Genomic DNA, 19,084 nt, shown 5'->3' with positions numbered 1-19,084 from the left:
AAACATACAAATTCACATACACATGTAACAATAATTTGTGGATCACACAAAGAGTTGCCCCATGCGGGAATCGAACCCGCTACACGTTGTACGGTAGCAGTGTTGTGTGAGTGTGATTACCGGAGTCCCAATTCCCTCCTTCCCTATCTCCCCAATCCCCGATTCTCCAACAACCCTTAAATTCTTAACCCTCAAGCAGGCCGGCAACACACTTGTAATGCCTTTGGTGTTTCGAGTGTCCATGTGCAGCGGCGATTGCTTCCCATCAGGTGATCCGTCTGCTCGTTTACCGGCTTATACCATAAAAAATCAGTTGCCAGATTTCATTACACACACCAGTAGCTTGGCCCCGTGTAAAGATTAGTTTGAGGCTCATTTTTTTTTTAGTGGGGAGAATATCATCCAATGACTTTTCCCGCACCTTGGATGAGACGAGAGAGAGTGTCAGACTCTTACTGACTAATAGGTATCTGCCGAAACTTCTGTGTCTGGTAAGCACCGGTGTCAAGAAGTAGGCAAGGTCTTTTAAGTCAGCCATCAGCCCATGTTTGGGGCCACCATGGCCCTGGAGCCCCGTATAATTGGGTAGTATCCTCGGTCAAAAATAAATTGTTACAACTTTTCAATACAATAAAATATTAAAAAATAATCACACTCTCATTCATAAATTTGATGAACTATTTAATTTTCGATTTTTTCTAGCTAAATTTCTAGAAATAAGTCTGCTATTTGACGTCAAAAACTTATGACGTCATAATGCACTATTTCATACAAAGTTCATAGAAAATATCGTTTTTGACGTTTCGAAAAAAGTATTGAATTTGACTAGTAGGAAAGTAGCCTATTGATACGGCAGATACGGCGCTAGCTACGCCACTGACACACACACATTGTAAGATACGTCTATCTACCAAAACTACCGCTTCCTACCGGATGTGAGGTAAGTGCGTGTTATCCGGATAAAATGTCCGGATATCCGGCCGGTAGTAAATCCGTCAAGTTGTCAGTTGTGTTTCAGTTACGTTTTATCGAAACGATTTATTGGTTCAGGTTAAACTTAGGGGTTAAATGTTGAGTTAGAAGTGGGTTTGATTCCCGGATGGAGTAAAGTGTTGTTGGGTTTTTTTAGTTTGGAAAATGGACACGGCCAAATTCAGAACGCTACATGTTTGAAACTGTGAGTTAATCGAGTGGTCGCAAATGCGATAGGGCTCACCTCCTATTACATGTGACTTATTACACAAATGGTGGAAAGTGTATGTACATTGTATAGCGATTTAGGGAACAGCGAGTAAAGTTCCCTAAGAAAAGGAGGATCCTCCGACCAGGCGAGGTGATCAGCCTGGCGGGCTTTCTGCCCAACTGTTGTTCGTTGGGATTTTCTATCCGTCTTAATTCGCATGTAAACTTCATATGTGCGATGCAGGATATTTGTGACGTCATCCGTTGATTTGCTTGTCGATAGTCTATGTGCGACTTCTGTCATCTGTCATTTGTCAGTGTCGCCACATCACTCCCCCCCAAGACCAGAGGTCGATCCTGTTGAGACGGCTGTCGATGCTTGAGATGAGCGGTGCCAGAGCCAGTGTAGAAATTCCCTAGTTCCAGTGAGTCGGAACTGTGCAGCTGAATGCCCAGTGAGTCGGGTGAGCGGTGCAGGGTGATACTCCAGTGAGTCGGAGTAGTGAAGCTCGCAGTGTCCCACGGTGAGTCGGGGAATAGATGCTGCGAGGGTAGGTGCGTAGTGGCTGGCGTCTGCGTTGACGGGAGGAAGACGTCCTCAGACCGTGTGCAGAGTGCTGTGCCTAGACGCTGATGAGGCCGTAGGGAAGAACCAGGCTGCATATCTTCGATGTAGCGTGTGGTGGTCCCTGATGAGGCCGAGGATGCTGGTTGGCTGCGACTTGATTACCGCTCAGCGGAGAAGTGATGCGTGAGGGAGATGGCGATAAGGATGACGGTGCTGATCTGCTCCGTGAAGGTTGGTTTCAATCACGTCGGGGTCACCACTTTAGTGAACAGAGAGTAAAGTTCCCTAAGAAAAGGAGGATCCTCCGACCAGGCGAGGTGATCAGCCTGGCGGGCTTTCTGCCCAACTGTTGTTCGTTGGGATTTTCTATCCGTGTTAATTCGCATGCAAACTTCATATGTGCGATGCAGGATATTTGTGACGTCATCCGTTGATTTGCTTGTCGATAGTCTATGTGCGACTTCTGTCATCTGTCATTTGTCAGTGTCGCCACAGCGACATTACGCCGTAATGTAATTCGCGCATTTCTGCCTACCCCTTCGGAGATAAAAAGGCGTGATGATTTGTTCATTATTTTATTTGTATGTAATTTTCGTAAATAATACTGACTGTTTTCCAAATAAAATAGAATAAAATCACCGAGTAAGCGTGGTGATTAATGCTCTTACATTCTCCGTGTAAGAAGAGACCTTTGGTCATCAGTTGATCTGTTATGGGCTGATGATAATGAAAAATTTAAATAACAAATAAACAGTAAGTAACTTAACTCAGTAATGGAACTTTACCTAACCAAGAAGGAACATATTTTTTAAGGGTGGAAAATAAACTATGGAAAATAAACCCGCTAGGTAGTCCGCAGCTCCGGAAATACAGACGTATTTGGCAAAGAAAAAATACTTACATTAATAAAAATACAACTTCTAAACTACAAAGTCACCTACACCTCTGCCGATCCCCCAACGCACACAGCGCAGCATACATGAGTTCCCTCACGTTTCCGCAATAACGTGCGAATAAAACGTCTTTTGAATTGTAGTCCTACACCGCTGTGCACAGCGTGTTGCAAAGTCAAACTGAAAATCTAAACATATTTTTTTTTTGTTTTTATATGGAACACCGCCGTAATTGAGCAAATGTATCAAAAGTCAAAACAGTCAATTATTTATTTCAAATAGACCGAGAAGGCACTTTTGAACGTCAAAGCAAATATTACAATAAAAAAAACAAAGTGTCTGTCTGTCTGTCGGTCAGTTCTCTAGTGAAGCTATTTGATGGTAAGCATCATATCACCTGATGGTAAGCAATCGCTGCCGTCCATGGACACTTGAAACACCAGTGGCGTTATAAGTGCGTTACCGTCCCTTTGGCGTTTAGGAATTTAAGGGTTGTTGGGGAATCGGGGATTGGGAAGATTGAGAAGGAAGGATTGGGAAGATTAATTGGGCCTCCGGTTACCTTACTTACACTACAAAACACAACGCAAACATTGTTATAAAATCACTCTCTTCGTGCCGAAGCATGGCTTCAACACACTTAAAAAAAGTGTTGTTTATAATAGCACCAAAACTGTGGAACCATGAACTTCGGTTTTATTCAAGGTTTAAATAAACCATTTTGCCTCAGCTTAGCTTACACTCTAACAAAATTTAACATACACACAATTTCTCTCTAAAAAATATCCCAAAATAAATATACCACCAAAAAAGCACCACCCTATACAACACAGGTGCATAACCACCCTTTATAGTGCCGCGAATTACGTGCCCCGCATATATACAGCGTGTTACCAAGATATAAATGTTAAAATACACACCCTATAAGTGGTTATAAGTTACCGAGAGATTGTAAAGATGACTTAAGGAAAGAATTATGGCGCCGTTCTTTGAATTAGATGCTGGGTTTGATTCCCGAGTTGGGTAGATATGGATTTTTGTATTTTTTTAAATAGGCTAATACTTAAGTAGGCTACAATGTAGTTTGTTTACATGTCGTCGATATTTTAATTTTAATAAGATTAGATTTAAATCCTTTAGATGAAGGGTTCCCAACCTTTTCTTGATCTAGGACCATTTTTTGTTAGGCCAGGGCCCACTATTACCCGGAGCTGCGGACTGTCTAGCGGGTTACCGAGACTCCGGCTCGAAAAGCAGGAGAAGGTACGGGGTGGTTTTTAGTCAGTAAGAGTCTGACACTTCCTCTCGCCTCGCCCAAGGCGGGAGAAGTCATTAGATGTCATTATCCCTATTAATGTATGTTGCACACTTAGTAATATATTAGCACTTTTACGGTTTTCATAGTTTACCTGACTTGTTTAGTTTTTAGTTTACTGACCAACGAACCGTTGTTTTACGTGCGTGAGGGGGAAACTACAATAATGGTATAATGACACTTACGACCTCTCTCGATGAATATGGAAATAAATAGATTAATATGCACTTTTAAACACATAAAATTATAAAGTCAATTTCGCATTTTTTGCAGATGTGCCAATATATTACTAGGTGAGCGATGTAGTCTGCTGTCACTACACAACTTATTTATTGGGCTCCTTTAAGTTAAGTTAAGTGAATATCGATGTTAAGTTAAGCCAAGTTACTGATTTATGTGTTACACCCTACCGGTAGCCGGTAGGTAGGGCTTACATGGTACGTCTTGTGGATCGACTTGTTAGAAATGCGAATGCCAAGCGTGGAGTCTTTAGTTTTTAGGTAAAGTATTTGCCCTTGCAGCTCTAGGCTTTGTTTTAAGGGGGAAAACTATTCACTGATTTCTTCCGCCTTAGGCGAGACGAGACGGAGTAACAGAGTCTTACTAACTAAAAACCAACCCATCCTACTTCTGCTTTGCGAGCCGAAGCCTTGTAAACCCGCTAGGTAGTCCGCAGCTCCGGATCAAGCATCAGCCCTAATTTAAAACGAATGATTATGCAAATAAAGTTTCTTCGGGAAAGTTGTTTGTAATCATGAGTACAATCACGTGTTTAAATATCGTTCACTAATTATATTATTAGTCACCTTATATAGGATACTTTTAATCTCACGAGTACGCGGGCGAAACTCTTGGAAGAAACTAGTACATAATAATACTAAAGGTAGGCAATAAATATCACATGCATTATAATATTATTCAAGACAAGTTTCACGCTATACTACGCACCCCAAATGTTTTTCAGAAACACATCAAGTTATACAACACCAATATAAATTGATCGTTGGCTGTGTGGAAAGATCATACAAAGCCAGACCATGGTAAACCGGTTTTTGTAACATAATTTTTGCCGTACGCACCCCTTATAGTATTATATATGTATATGTATTGTATATATTGTATATTGTATTCTTATATTTATTCTTTAGTACCTGTGTTTTGGCATCGCATCAATCCGCTTCATTTCTCTGCACTACCCTATGGTTGACTGTTAGAGAATGCCTTAAGGCATTAAGTCCGCCATTCACTGTTTTTTTTTGTGATGAAGTATAAATAAATAAATAAATATATTATACTTACTTTTGTACTGAATTTGATTATAAGGAAACTCGATCTGAAATGGAGTTGCAAATGTTGCTCCGGAGCTGCGGACTGTCTAGCGGGTTACCGAGGGTCCAGCTCGAAAAGCAGGAGTAGGAACGGGGTGGTTTTTAGTCAGTAAGAGTCTGACACTCCCTCTCGCCTCGCCCAAGGCAGGAGAAGTCATTTGATGATTTTCCCCCTCAAATAAAAGGGGTAGTAGTTTGTTGCGTAAAACTGAAGATCTATGTCCTAAGCAGTGGACAAAAACAGGCTGCTGATGATGATGATAATGAAAAGACAAACTCTTTGCAAAAAATAATAAAAAAAAAACAATAAATCAGAATAAATAACAAAAAAATGTTTTTATTTTACAATTTGTAAAAGTAAACAATGAAAAGGACTAGGTGTTGTTTTGGTCGCTGAAAATTTGTATTTTCAGTCAAAATTTGTATTTGTATTTTTGTATTTTCAGTAGCTGATACCATGTTTCCAGTGTTTATCCCTGAGAGTAGGGATGCATCGGGTTAGTTCTCAGATGGTATAGGCCGGTGTTTCTGAAACAAAACAAAGAAATTATGAACAAACAAAGAAATAAAGTATAAATTTGACCTCTAAGTTTGTTTCGGCATTCCTTCTCAGAGTAGTCCGATAGGATTATCTTATAATAATATGACAAAATAGGTTGCTTATGGGCAGACGTGCTCCATCGTAGGCCGCATCATCACTTACCATCAGGCGAGATAGCGGCCAAACGTCGACCCATTAAACGTAAAAAAGTTAATATATATCTATACTTATCTATACTATACTTACTAATATTATAAAGCTGAAGAGTTTGTCCGTTTGTTTGTCTGAACGCGCTAATCTCCGGAACTACTGGTCCGATTTGAATAATTATTTTTGTGTTGTGTAGTGCATTTATCGAGGAAGGCTATAGGCTATAAAACATCACGCTATGACCAATAGGAGCCAAGCAGAGCGGGTGAAACCGCGCGGAAGTAGCTAGTTTAAAATATATATATATAGCATTCTTACCCATTCTTTGGCTCGAAGCCTCCCATCCTGAGGGTGGGTCCGTTGCAGTTGCCGGCGAGTGCAGCGTTCAGGTTGTCGCAGCGTCTGCCCGTGAATCCTCCGGTACGGAGAGATTCGGCCATGTAGTAGTAGGACCTGAAACATTGTCATCATTGTCATATTTTAATTTTAATTTTATTTCATTTTTTGAAGGGAGAAAATCATCACGCTTGCGTTGTGTTTCGTTGTATGAGGGAGGTTACCGGAGGCCCAATTCAACCGTTTTCAATCTTTCCAATCCCCGATTCCCGAACAACAACCCTTAAATTCCTAACCCCCAAAAGGCCGGCAACGTACTTGTAACGCCTCTGGTGTTTCAAGTGTCCATAGGCGGTGGCGATTGCTTACCATCAGATTATACGTCTGCTCGTTTACATAAACAACATAAAAAAACATCTCTACGCATTGCCAAAGTGTCAAGTTGGTTTAAAATTTATGTAAGTACCTGTTAGTGTGACTTAACTAAACATTTTAATCCTGACTCTCAAAGTCAAAGTCAAAGCATTTATTTCAATTAATCCTAAATTAGGCACTTTTGAAACGTCAAATTGAATTGTCCGTCAGTCTGTCTGTCAGTGAAGCTAGATGCTCGTTCCAAAGTGTAGCTTCGAATGGAGAAGAACGAGTAAGAAACTCTATTATTACCTGTAGTGATGGCACAAAGCAGTCATGCATCCAGGCATCTGCCGCCCCCCATTGGGGTAGAAATCAACCTGCGCGAGGGGGTTCAGCCAGCCACTGTCTCCGCCGTTGGTGTGCATCACCTCCGTGTAGATTCCATCGTTAGGCCTGAACAGCCAGGCGGTGTCCCAACGGTCTGCGGGGTCCAGACCTGAGGAAGAGCATGGTGGTAGTCAGAAGTTGCATGTTAAAGTTCATTTAAAATGTACACCGTCACTTTTTATCCCCGAAGGAGTAGGCAGAGAGGCACATTTGCTTCGCCGTGGCAGTAAGCGGGTTGATGGTCAAACGCAGTCTTATCAACGTTAAAATAAACGTGATGCCGCTATACAATGTACACACACTTTTCACCATTTGTGTTGTAAGTCTCATGTAGTAGGCGGTCAGCCTATTGCCACATTTTAAGTGTGGTAGAGTCAAGCTTCGGCACTGCTGGGTCGGCTCGACCAGAGTGATACCACGGCCGAGCAGAAAACCGACGTGAAACAACGCTTGCGTTGTGTGAGTGAGGTTACCGGAGGCCCAATTTCCCCCTTCCCAATCTTCTCAATCCCCGATGTTCTGGTCCTGGTGTTTCAAGTGTCCATGGGCGGCGGCAATTGCTTACCATCAGGTGATACGTCTGCTCGTTTATAAAAAAAGTTACAAGTTAAAATAGTTTCGTTTTTTCTTAAAAAACGTTGCCCCACACTAGGATTAACTCCTGTATCCTGGGTACGTTTACAAACATACAATTTCACATACACATGACACCCAGACCCGGAACAACAATTTGTGGATCACACAAAGAGTTCGCAGCTCCGGATTAAGCATCAGCCCTACTGGGCCCCCATCTGTGGTGGTCTGATGGCTCTATGAGGCGCGCGCGGAACGCGACGCGCCGCACGCATGTGTCTAGTTCTGCTCGGGCGGCGACCTACCCTTGCTCGCCGTCCACAGGCCCGCACTTACAACCCGCTAGGTATGCCGCAGCTCCGAATGATTTGAGTTTGAGTTTGCTCTGACTGCACAGCTGGTGCGGTGGCTGAGCAACTGGCTGCTGCGCAACGGGTAGTGATTTCGATTCCTGCACGGAACAACTTTTTGTGTGATCCACAAATTGTTGTTTCGGGTCTGGATGTCATGTGTATGTGAACTTGTATGTTTGTAAACGCACCCACGACACAGGAGAAAATCCTAATATGGGGCAACGATTTTTAAGAAAAAAAAGAAACTTATATTTTAACTTGTAACTTTTTTTATAAACGAGCAGACGTATCACCTGGGGCCTTAGTCTGCTATTACAATTGTGTCAGAATGGTCGATCACTGATCAGTGCAAGAGGGATGGAGCTATACAACCTACATAGCTCTGTCCCTCTTAGCAGATCCTTAGCAGACTAAGACCTGATGGTAAGCAATTGCCGCCGCCCATGGACACTTGAAACATCAGGACCAGAAAATCGGGGATTGGGAACGTTTAAAAAAAGGAAGTTTCTTAAGTTTGACTTACCGGTAACGTAACCGACATTGCCGTTGATAGTCCTGGCAATGATACCAGCTCCGTGCCCGCCCACGCTGTAGCCGATCACGTGGTAGTTCTGAGGGTTGGCGCCCGTGATGGAGTTCAGCCAGTTGATGAATCTACCGGCAGCTTGACCTGGAAGGACATGTTGTATTAATTGAAAGAAAGAAGAATGCGAGATAATTATAACGTCACTGTCAAAATCATTCTAATGTGCCGGCTGTAACCTGAACAAAAATGAACTGATAGTAAAACTAACACAGTATCATGTGCGACTTCTGTCATCAGTCGCCACATTTATAAAGGAACCTGTACCGACATAAAGATGGTTTTAATATTCTTTTTTGACTTTGCAATGTCCTTTTTCGCCTAGTTACATTTCGATTTAACATATTATGTACATACGGTGACTGGTAATTAGTGAAGGATATTTAAACACGTGATTGTACTCATGATTACAAACAATTTTCAACAAAATTTCGCGCGCGAGTGTTTTAGAATGATCAGCTGTTAGCAGCGAGGCGCCCGCGTTATCGGAAGACTAGTAACTAGGTAGGTATTCTGGAACTTTACGCGCAAGTGCTAATGAAAATTTGTGTGATTTGTTATTGTGATGGAAATAAAACTAATGAGTTTACAAAAAAACTTCGGGGAAGTTGTTTGTAATCATAAGTACAATCACATGTTTGAATATCGTTCACTAATTACCAGTCACCCTATATTGTATAGGTATACATATGTAGGATAGGACATAGGTATTTGAATAACCGAACCTTTCGAGTAAAGATGTATAGAAAAACTTACCAGCCTGGATGGCACGGGGTCCCCAGGAAGATCCAGCACTCCAGTCCAAGATGATGACGTTTACGTCTCCGGCAGCCAGGAAAGCTAGAAAAAGATAAAATTCGCTATTGAAAAAAAAGAAGAGAATCCTTGAGTCATATTGACAATAATGATCGATACATGAAGCGACCCTTGTATTGTGTCTCGTCACTTGAATGAGGTTGCCGGAGCTCCAATCCTCCGAAAACCCGGAAAAGCCAGTAATGCACTTCCAACTACTCTTTTTTTTGAGGGGGAAAATCATCCAATGACTTCTCCCGCCTTGGACGAGGCGAGAGGAAGTGTCAGACTCTTACTGACTAAAAACCACCCCGTTCCTACACCTGCTTTTCAAGCCGGAGCCCCGGTAGTCCGCAGCTCCGGATGAAATGACCCTTATATTGTGTCTCGCCACATGAGTGAGGTTACTGGAGCTTCAATCCTCCGAACACTCGGAAAAGCCAACAACGCATTTCCTACTCCTCCAATGTTAATAGCAGGAGCATAATGTCCAGTAGCAGTGCGACAATCGCCGCGTCGTGTGTCGCGGAATGCTGCTCATGAATACGACCCTCTAGCATGGCTTGAAACTAGTCGAGTTCCTCGTCAAACAGTTACGTGAGTAAGCCGATAACATAATAATTAATCCTCTAGTGTTGTGACTATCCACGGGTGACACGATTGCCTTTTAATACCGCTGTAAGAAACTAGTCTATAATAACTAGTGGTCGCCAAGTGTCGAAATTCCACCATATACGATTTAATTTACAATACCACTTAACATACGTTCAAGGATAATTTTTATTTAACGAATTGCTATTAGTTTTGTAAAATTCAAATTAATATATTCCGGCGCATCATGAACAGGAAAACTCTATTCATATGAGACGTGAGAATATCATCGCAATGTCTGTCGATTTTGACGTTTTGTCAAATACGATCAGATACTATGCATGGTAGTGTGTGTAATGTTTTATTTATTGATTTAATGTACTTTATAAGCATTATTTTTGAAAAATATTAGCGTTCTGGACTTCTCCTACACATAAACTATAAGTGTACCAAATTTTTAATCCTACGTCCGCGCAATTTTCGTAAAAAGGGCTCCAAAGTTTTTGCATCACGTATTAATATATAGATAACCATACCTGGCAGTAGAACAGTGTTGAACCCAGAAGTGATGGATCCAGCGAAGCCGTGCATCATCACGATGGTGCGGCGACGAGCATCGAAGTTGGAGTTGTGGACCGTGGCAGCATTGTTCAGGACTATGGGCTGGCTGATTGTGGGGTTGGTCCTGGAAGTATTATCGTTGAGGTTAGGTAAATAGGCTGCAATAAGGTGATCCGAAAGAGAATCCGTTTTTTTGTTTGATAGGGGAGAATCATCCAATAACTTCTCCCACCTTGGGCGAGGCGTTCCTACTCCTGCTTTTCGAGCCGGAGCCCCGGTAAACCCGCTAGGTAGTCCGCAGCTCCGGATCGGGCATCTGCCCTACTGGGTGTCTTAGGTAGAGAATCCCCGATTCCCCAACCACCCTTAAGTGACAGAGACATGTTTGGGCACTACAGGGCCGGCTTGACCGGACTGATACCACGGCCGAGCAGAAAACCGACGTGAAACAACGCTTGCGTTGGGTTTTATTGTGTGTAGGGTAGATGCCTATTTTTATTTTAATGTCCGTCTTGTGAAATATTTTAAAACATTACACACGTATTTTTTATTTTCTTACGGAAACAAAGACTTTCGAAGATATATCGATTTGAAATATCGTGACGTCACTTCTAGGTACATTTATTCATAGAATTGCTCCCACTCCTAAACTTTGATTTTTTTATGGAACACGCTAAACGAGCAGACGTATAACCTGATGGTAAGTAACCGCTGCCGCCCATGGACACTTGAAACACAAGAGGAATTGCCAAGTGCGTTGCCTTTGGGGGTTAGGAATTTAATAATGGTCGTTGGGAAATCGGGGATTGGGAAGATTTGGGAAGGGGGGAAATAGGCCTCCGGTAACCTCACACACACAACGAAACACAATGCAAGTGTTGTTTCACGTCGGTTTTCTGCTCGGCCGAGGTATCACTCCGGTCGAGCCGGCCCATTCCTGCAGAAGCATGACTCTTCCACACTTTTAATCTTATTTTATTTTATCTAACATCTTCTTTTTTATGTTAAGTGGGCCGACGTTTGGCCGCTATCTCGCCTGATGGTAAGTGATGATGCGGCCTATGATGGAGCACGTCTGTCCATAAGCAACCTATTCACTCGGGCTTTGAAGACACCCAGGTTATACCCATCAGATCTTTCCATCAACCATATAAAAAACACAAACCTGGTGAAGAGATGGTATTTGTTGGAAGCATCAGGGTTGTATCTGGCGAGCCTGTCGAAGTCACTGATCTTCATCCAGTTGTCCACCAGGTGGACTTTGCCGGCGTCATCCTCCAGGTAGTCGTACCTGAGACCCTCGGACCATTTGCCAATGACGGGGTCGTTGGCAGGGTAGGCTGGGAATAAGAAAATAATAGGGATGATAACGGGGTATGAAAATCAAAAATGTGTCTGTCTCTTCGTTACGCCTAAACGACTGTACCGATTTAAATAACTCTTTTACTGCCGCACTCAAAGTCATCTAATGATTACTTAAACTATTCCTTAGCAACAACTTTGTATGGAAAACAATTGCTAAGGACTGTGTTAAGTAACCATTAAATGACTCTTATAGACCATTTATTTAGGAACGCTATGATTAATAAAAAAATCAGCAAAGTGGGTAAAACCGCCCAAAAGTAAGCCAGTAAGATAATAAAATGCAAGTCTGAAAACAGATAATTGCGTATTGCGAATCATAGTATGTACCTCTGGTTATCCCTCTAACTAGATTTTACATACACACAATTGGGATGATGACGGAGTACGAAAATCAAAAATCTATTTAGTCCGTCAGTTAGCTAATGAAAATATATTTGACACGTATTTTTTTATTTTGTCATAATTATGAGATAACAATATTTAGATAAAACGAATCAAAGTTTTGGAGTGGGAGCAAAATAGTTACGTCATTTCTGCGTATAAAAGATGTAAAGAAGTGATGTCACGCGATATTTCAAATCAATATATCTCGGAAAGTATTTGTTTCCGTAAGAAAATAAAATCCGTGTCTAATATTATAAATTAGCGACCCGCCTCAGCTTCGCATGGGTGCAATGGTGATATATTATGCATGTATTATACATATAAACCTGCCTCTTGAATCACTCTATCTATTAAAAAAACCGCATCAAAATCCGTTGCGTAGTTTTAAAGATTTAAGCATACAAAGGGACATAGAGACAGAGAAAGCGACTTTGTTTTATACTATGTAGTGAATAATCTTCAAGACGGGCATTCAAATAAAAATTTGTCATCTAACTTATTTAAGAATATGTTTTTATTGGCATAGGGCTTCGCGAATGAATGATAATATGCTTTCTTCACACAGTGATCTTCAATTCATGGTCCATTTACCATTGTTTACTTTTTTTTATTTATTTAATCTTTACACAATACAATAAAATAATGGTACATAAGGCGAACTTAACGCCGTTTATGAGGTAGATTTGAAAATATTAAACTAATCTGTTACGAGCAAAACAAAATTAAATAAAATCTTTCTTAAAGCTGATTTCCTTGAAAAACTGCTAATATGTATAAAGATAAAAATAATACATCATGCATTAAGGTCTAATATCTATAATCCCTAATACTGAATTATCTTGATAACAAAACAAAGCGATTTCATTCGTGTGGCAGTTTTAAAATGCCTGTGTTTATTGTTTTTTTTTTGAGGAGGGTAAATCATCCACTGACTTTTCCCGCCTTGGGCGAGGTGAGAGGGAGTGTCAGACTTTTACTGACGAAAAACCACCTCGTTCCTACTCCTGCTTTTCGAACCGGAGCCCCGGTAAACCCGCTAGGTAGTCCGCAGCTCCGGGTCGGCATCACTGCTGGGCCTCTTCTGTGGTGGTGTAATGATTCTTTAAAATGCATATACAATGTGAAAGGGGTGGGACTTCTAACCCGTTAAGGCTGAGTACTACATCTAATTATATCGACAAAAAAAATAATATGGGGGTTGAACCCCCAATTGAAAATATTGAAAAATAGTGATTTTTTCGGTAAAAATAATTCACAAATGACTTTGTTTTCTCACCAAAACATTATCAAACATATGAAAAAAGTAATGAATTATTAGCCAAGGTTATTAGCTACCGTTTGTCGTTTTTTTTTGTTTCTACGACGCATACAACCTTTGATATAAAAAAAGTAAAAAAAAATATAAAAAAAATAACCATAATTTTTAGGGGAAGGGGATTCGACCCCTTCGACCCCCGACTTTTGTCGATAAAATTAGATGTAGTACTCAGCCTTAACGGGTTAGAAGTCCCACCCCTATCACATTGTATAGTAATACCCTAACGCCATTACTGTTATTATTTTTTTTTTATAGGTATGAGTCTATTATCATTCAATCATACATATCTGATAATCTTTAGGACTTTCCTATGACAAGACCACGTAGTATTTTATCTTTAAATCAAATCAAATCAAATAGTTTAACTAAGATAACAATGTATTAGATTCGTAATTGTCAATAGTCATCTATATATTAATACGTGATGCAAAAACTTTGGACCACATTTTACGAAAATTGCGCGGACGTAGGAGCATTAAATTTGGTACACTTATAGTTTATGTGTAGGAGAAGTGCATAGCGCTAATATTTTTAAAAAATAATGCATATAAAGTACATTAAATCAATAAATAAAACATTACACACACATGCATAGTATCTGATCGTATTTGACAAAACGTCAAAATCGATAGACATTGCGATGATATTCTCACGTCTCATATGAAAAGAGTTTTATAAAAGAGTTTGAATTAAATAAAAATTATCCTTCAACGTACGTTAAGTGGTATTGTAAATTAAATCATATATGGTCGAATTTCGGCCACTAGGCGACCACTAGTTCTATTTAATTACTGATTAATACAAATTCTTACTAATATTATAAACTAGCTTCAGCTCATGGCAATGCCTGTATTCCCGTGGAATAAAGAGTAGCCTATAATGTTATTCTAGACCATAATTGCCTAGCGGGTTACCGGGGCTACGGCCCGAATAGCACAGTCTGACATTCCCTTTCGCGTCGCCCAAGGCGGGAGAGGTCATTGGATTATTTTCCCTATGCAAAAAACGGTATTTTTTATTAAAAATCCTTTTTTTAGCCGACTTAAAACAAAACTATGTTCAGTTTGACTCGTATATGTATGTATGTTTGTGTGCGATTATCTCGCGTTTGGCTGAACTGATTTTGAAACGGTTTTCAGCATAGTATTTTTCAGGCTTAGGAGAAGGTTTTAGAGATGTTACGTCACTTAAAAAAATTAAGGCGGTAAAGAAAACTTAAGGTGGCTCCCTTTACAAAAAAGAACTATAGAGTATCACTTCAGAGACTTAATCAGAGGCCCAATTACCCCACAATCTTCCGTATCCCCGATTCCCCACTAACCCTTAAATTCCTAACCCCCAAATAGCAACGCACTTGTAACGCCTCTGGTGTTTTAAGTGTCCATGGGTGGCGGCGATTGCTTACCATCTGCTCGTTTACCATGCGTATTCCATAAAAAAAAGGTACAAATCGGCTGGTTAGCCGTGGTGGCCCGGTGGTTTAAGACGCCCGCTCCTCATACATGAGAGTGCGGTTTCGAAACCTACCAACGGCAAGTACCAATGTGACTTTTTCCGAGTTATATGTACTTTCTAACATTACTTAGACACTACTGACAAACGGTGAAGAAAAAACATTAAAGTCAAAGTCAAAATTATTTATTTCAAATAGACCAGGAAGGCACTTTTGAACGCCAAAGCAAATATAATATATATTAATAACGTCTGTCTGTCGGTCAGTCCTCTAGTTGCTCTATTTGCTCGTTCCAAAGTGTAGATTTCTATGGAGAAGAACGAACAAGAAACTCCATAGGTTACTCTTTTTCAATCAGATTCATAATACTACGATCGCTTACCATCAGGTGATCCGTCTGCTCGTTTACCGGCTTATACCATAAAAAACCAATATAAAAACTCACCAGAAACCACCGCAGCACCAAGAACCAACACAGCAGCTACCCAGGACACCATCGTTGCAGTTTTGTACATAGATAATTAATGGCAAGCTTATTTATGTAGTCTCCATATTATCTTTATCTGTATAGAAGATAAATTAGTAATTTGTAACGTCATATCTATACTATATACTAATATTATAAAGCTGAAGAGTTTGTTTGTTTGTTTGAACGCGCTAATCTCCGAAATTACTGGTTCAATTTGAATAATTCTTTTTGTGTTGAATCTATACTAATATATAATCTATACTAATATATAAAGCTGAAGAGTTTGTTTGTTTGTTTGAACGCGCTAATCTCCGAAATTACTGGTCCGATTTGAATAATTCTTCTTGTGTTGGATAGCGCATTTATAGAGGAAGGTTATAGAACATCACGCTGTGACCAATAGGAGCCAAGCAGAGCGGGTGAAATCGCGCGGAATAAGTTAGTACTTAATAAATAAGGCTGAAGAGTTTGTTTGTTTGTTTGAACTCGGTAATCTCCGGAATTACTGGTCCGATTTTAATAATTCTATTTGTGTTGAATAGCACGTTTATCAAGAAAGGCTATAGGCTATAAATAATCACGCTATGACCAATAGGAGCCAAGCAGAGCGGGTGAAACCGCGAGGAAATAGCTAGTTACTTAATTATGTGTATGTGTAGATATTGGTGAGGTCGTTTGTTTGTTTGTTGGATTAGTTTTTATAGCGGTGATTTTCTTTTAAACTATAATATTTTGGCAAAATTTTGCCTGCAACTGTGGGAGAGCCATGCTTCGGCACAATTGGGCCGGCTCGACCGGAGTGATACGACGGCCGAGCAGAAAATCAACGTGAAACCGCCACAGCAGCTCAATTACCCTTCTTTCCAATCTTCCTAATCCCCGATTCCCCAACAACGCACTTGTAACGCCTCTGGTGTTTTAAGCGTCCATGGGTGGCAGCGATTGCTTACCATCAGGTGATTCGTCTGTTCGTTTACCGGCTTATAACATAAAAAAGACGAGTCACGAGACGATCATTGGGTATTTGGAGATTGGGAAGAGATCGGGCCTCCGGTAAACTCACTCACACAAAGCAAGCATTATTTCTCGTTGGTTTTCTACTCGACTATCTACTAGCCGGCCCATTCGTGCCGAAGCATGGCTCTCCCACACTTAAAACCATCTGCTCATTTACCGCCTTATCCCATAAAAAATCTCACCCTGATAAAGCGAGCAACAATACTATAAGAGATTAGTGGATACGTAACACTATGTTGTAGCATAAATCATCAAAATATAATCATAGGTATGTCTTATTATCGTAAATATAGATTAGATACCAATAATTTGGCTACCTTTGCCAATCGCTCGCAAATCAGTTAATATGAGATAGCACTTAATGACACATAATTATGTTTTAATCTTGTAAATCCAAATGGGTATTTGTATGTTTTTTTATTGCTACCTAATACCTACGTATATTCTATGTAGTTTTTTTTGTGACTTCTCCCGCCTTGGGCGAGGCGAGAGGGAGTGTCAGACTCTTACTGACTAAACACCATCCCGTTCCTACTCCTGCTTTTTGAGTTGAGTGACTTCTTCTTGGGCGAGTTGATAGGAAGTGTCAGATTCTTACTGCTGCACTCAGAGTCATTTAAATATTACTTAAATTATTCCTTAGTAACGATTTTGTATAGAAAACAATTGCTAAGGATTGATTGGTTTAAGTAATCATTAAAAAGTCTCTGAGTGTGGCAGTTACCGACTAAAAACCACTCCGTTCCCTGCTTTTCGAGCCGAAGCCCCGGTAAACCCGGTAGGTAATCCATAGTTTTAGATTGTGCATCAGCCCTACTATACCAACTGCGGTGGTCTGATGGCTCTTTGGAGCGGGTCTGGTTCCTCTAGAGACCCTGAGCTATTCTTGCTTGATAACTTACTTAAAATACAGTTTACACACGTAAATATCTTGAGAAAAGCTCTACTAGTTTCGAGTCATAGAGGGACTCTTCATCACGAGGGGCGTACTCAGACGCAGACTTATAATATACCACCAGACGAAAATGAAAAACAAAATAATCACATACAATTTTAAAGTCTGATAAAGAGTTTTATAGGTACGCTATTTTTGAATACCACATCAATCATTTTATGAAAAATTCATTGCAATTACAAAAATGTGTATTACAATCAATCATATTAAATGCTAGCTTGTCACCTACGGCTTTGTCCGTGTCGACACGGAAGAAATAGGTAGCCTAAATTACTCTCCATCCTCCTAACTCCCAGAGCTGCGGACTACCTAGCGGTTTACCGGGGCTCCGGCTCGAAAAGCAGGAGTAGGAACGGGGTGGTTTTTAGACAGTAAGAGTCTAACACTCCCTTTCGCCTCGCCCAAGGCGGGAGAAGTCATTGGATGATTTTCCCGTCTTAAAAAAAGCCTTCCTAACTCGCCCACATTGTGGAGAAACTGGGAATTGTTTGTTTCACGTCGGTTTTCTGCTCGGCCGTGGTATTACTCCGGTCGAGCCGGCCTAGCAGTGTCGAAGCATGGCTCTCTCCCACTCCTTTGTAAATATTTATATGTCATGTAACCATTATTTCTGTCTTTTTTTACGTTTAATGGTTCGACGTTTAGCCGCTATCTCATCTGATGGTAAGTCATGATACGGCCTGCCATCTGCCTATAAGCAACCTATGACTCGGGCTTTGAAGACACCCAGGTTATACCCATCAGGAAACACAGACTCCGGCAAGGGTCAACTCCCTAGCAGTTCGCACAAGAAAGCTTGAAGCGAAGCGCTTCGTGCGAGTTTGTGGGATATCAATATTACAAACAGACTCCCATCTTATTTATTCCTCTATTATATAATTAGATTAAAACACTCAATAATCCTTTCGTTTATTAATCCTAAGTATATAATCTGAATTGATAAAATAATAATTAAATAATTACATAGATTAACGACATAGCTTACTGCTAATGACGCATCTAAGGTATTCAATTGACGTCTGTCATTTCAGTTTTAAAAAGTATAGGCAAAGATGTACATTATTTTCTACCTATAGGTGTGTGGGAGAGCCATGCTTCGGCACTGCTGGGCCGACTGGGCCGGAGTGATACCACAGCCTCACAGAAAACCAACGTAAAATAACGCTTGCGTTGTGTTTCGTTGTGTGAGTGAGGTTACCGGAGGCCGAATTATCCCCCTTCCCAATCTTTCCAATCCCCGATTCCCCAACAACTCTTGAATTCCTAACCCCCAAAAGGCCGGCAACACACGTTTATTGGCCCAGGATACTTACAGTATTGCCTGAAAATCTTAACACCGCGATTCAGAAAATGGACTCAAATAAAAAGCGCCATCTATTAACCAAATTTAGAACTATGTTTTCTCAGAATCGCATGTTTTTGACATATTAGTTGCTATGCGCACAAATAGTAGTCAAATCGGTAACTATAAGACCGTTCCCAAGTCTAACTACAATGTGCCCGCATTAGTGAAGAGATACCAAACATCAAAGATATACCATCCCGTTGTAATAGATAAACTTCACAATAACTTTTTGATCTCTGCCTATCCTTTACTGCATTTGACAGTC

The 19,084-nt window shown here is 40.6% G+C and overlaps 1 protein-coding gene and 1 long non-coding RNA gene across 3 annotated transcripts in view; one reads left to right on the top strand and one right to left on the bottom strand.

The window, feature by feature from the left end:
* Positions 1-5,597: 5,597 nt before the first annotated feature.
* LOC118281263 (pancreatic triacylglycerol lipase-like) lies at positions 5,598-15,636 on the bottom strand. Its single transcript, XM_050700582.1, has 8 exons — positions 15,479-15,636; positions 11,679-11,853; positions 10,489-10,637; positions 9,323-9,406; positions 8,507-8,653; positions 6,980-7,166; positions 6,296-6,430; positions 5,598-5,814 (listed from the first exon to the last, which is right to left on the bottom strand). Exons 1-8 carry the CDS (start codon positions 15,546-15,548, stop codon positions 5,757-5,759), a joined length of 1,005 nt encoding a protein of 334 aa, XP_050556539.1. The 5' UTR covers positions 15,549-15,636; the 3' UTR covers positions 5,598-5,756.
* The window catches only part of LOC126911769 (uncharacterized), a 72,589-nt gene continuing 64,939 nt past the window's right edge, over positions 11,435-19,084 (top strand). The window contains exon 1 of one of the 2 annotated variants that reach the window (XR_007706288.1): positions 11,435-11,632. This is a non-coding gene — a long non-coding RNA (uncharacterized LOC126911769). Of the gene's footprint in view, positions 11,633-18,182; positions 18,205-19,084 lie in introns of those variants that run through there. The other variant, XR_007706289.1, reaches the window with a different exon arrangement.

This window comes from Spodoptera frugiperda, chromosome 19 (assembly GCF_023101765.2).
Source record: "Spodoptera frugiperda isolate SF20-4 chromosome 19, AGI-APGP_CSIRO_Sfru_2.0, whole genome shotgun sequence".
NCBI lineage: Eukaryota > Metazoa > Arthropoda > Insecta > Lepidoptera > Noctuidae > Spodoptera > Spodoptera frugiperda.
The sequence above is the reverse complement of the archived record's forward strand: the minus strand, read 5'-3'. Positions and strand labels throughout refer to the sequence as shown.

Bases quoted from the DNA above. Each gene is read 5' to 3' on its own strand.
- LOC118281263 (XM_050700582.1), bottom strand. From the start codon at position 15,548: ATGTACAAAACTGCAACGATGGTGTCCTGGGTAGCTGCTGTGTTGGTT. The intron at 10,638-11,678 runs GTTTGTGTTTTT...TAATACTTCCAG, and splicing joins AAATACCATCTCTTCACCAG to GACCAACCCCACAATCAGCC. The intron at 8,654-9,322 runs GTAAGTTTTTCT...ATGTCCTTCCAG, and splicing joins ACCCCGTGCCATCCAGGCTG to GTCAAGCTGCCGGTAGATTC.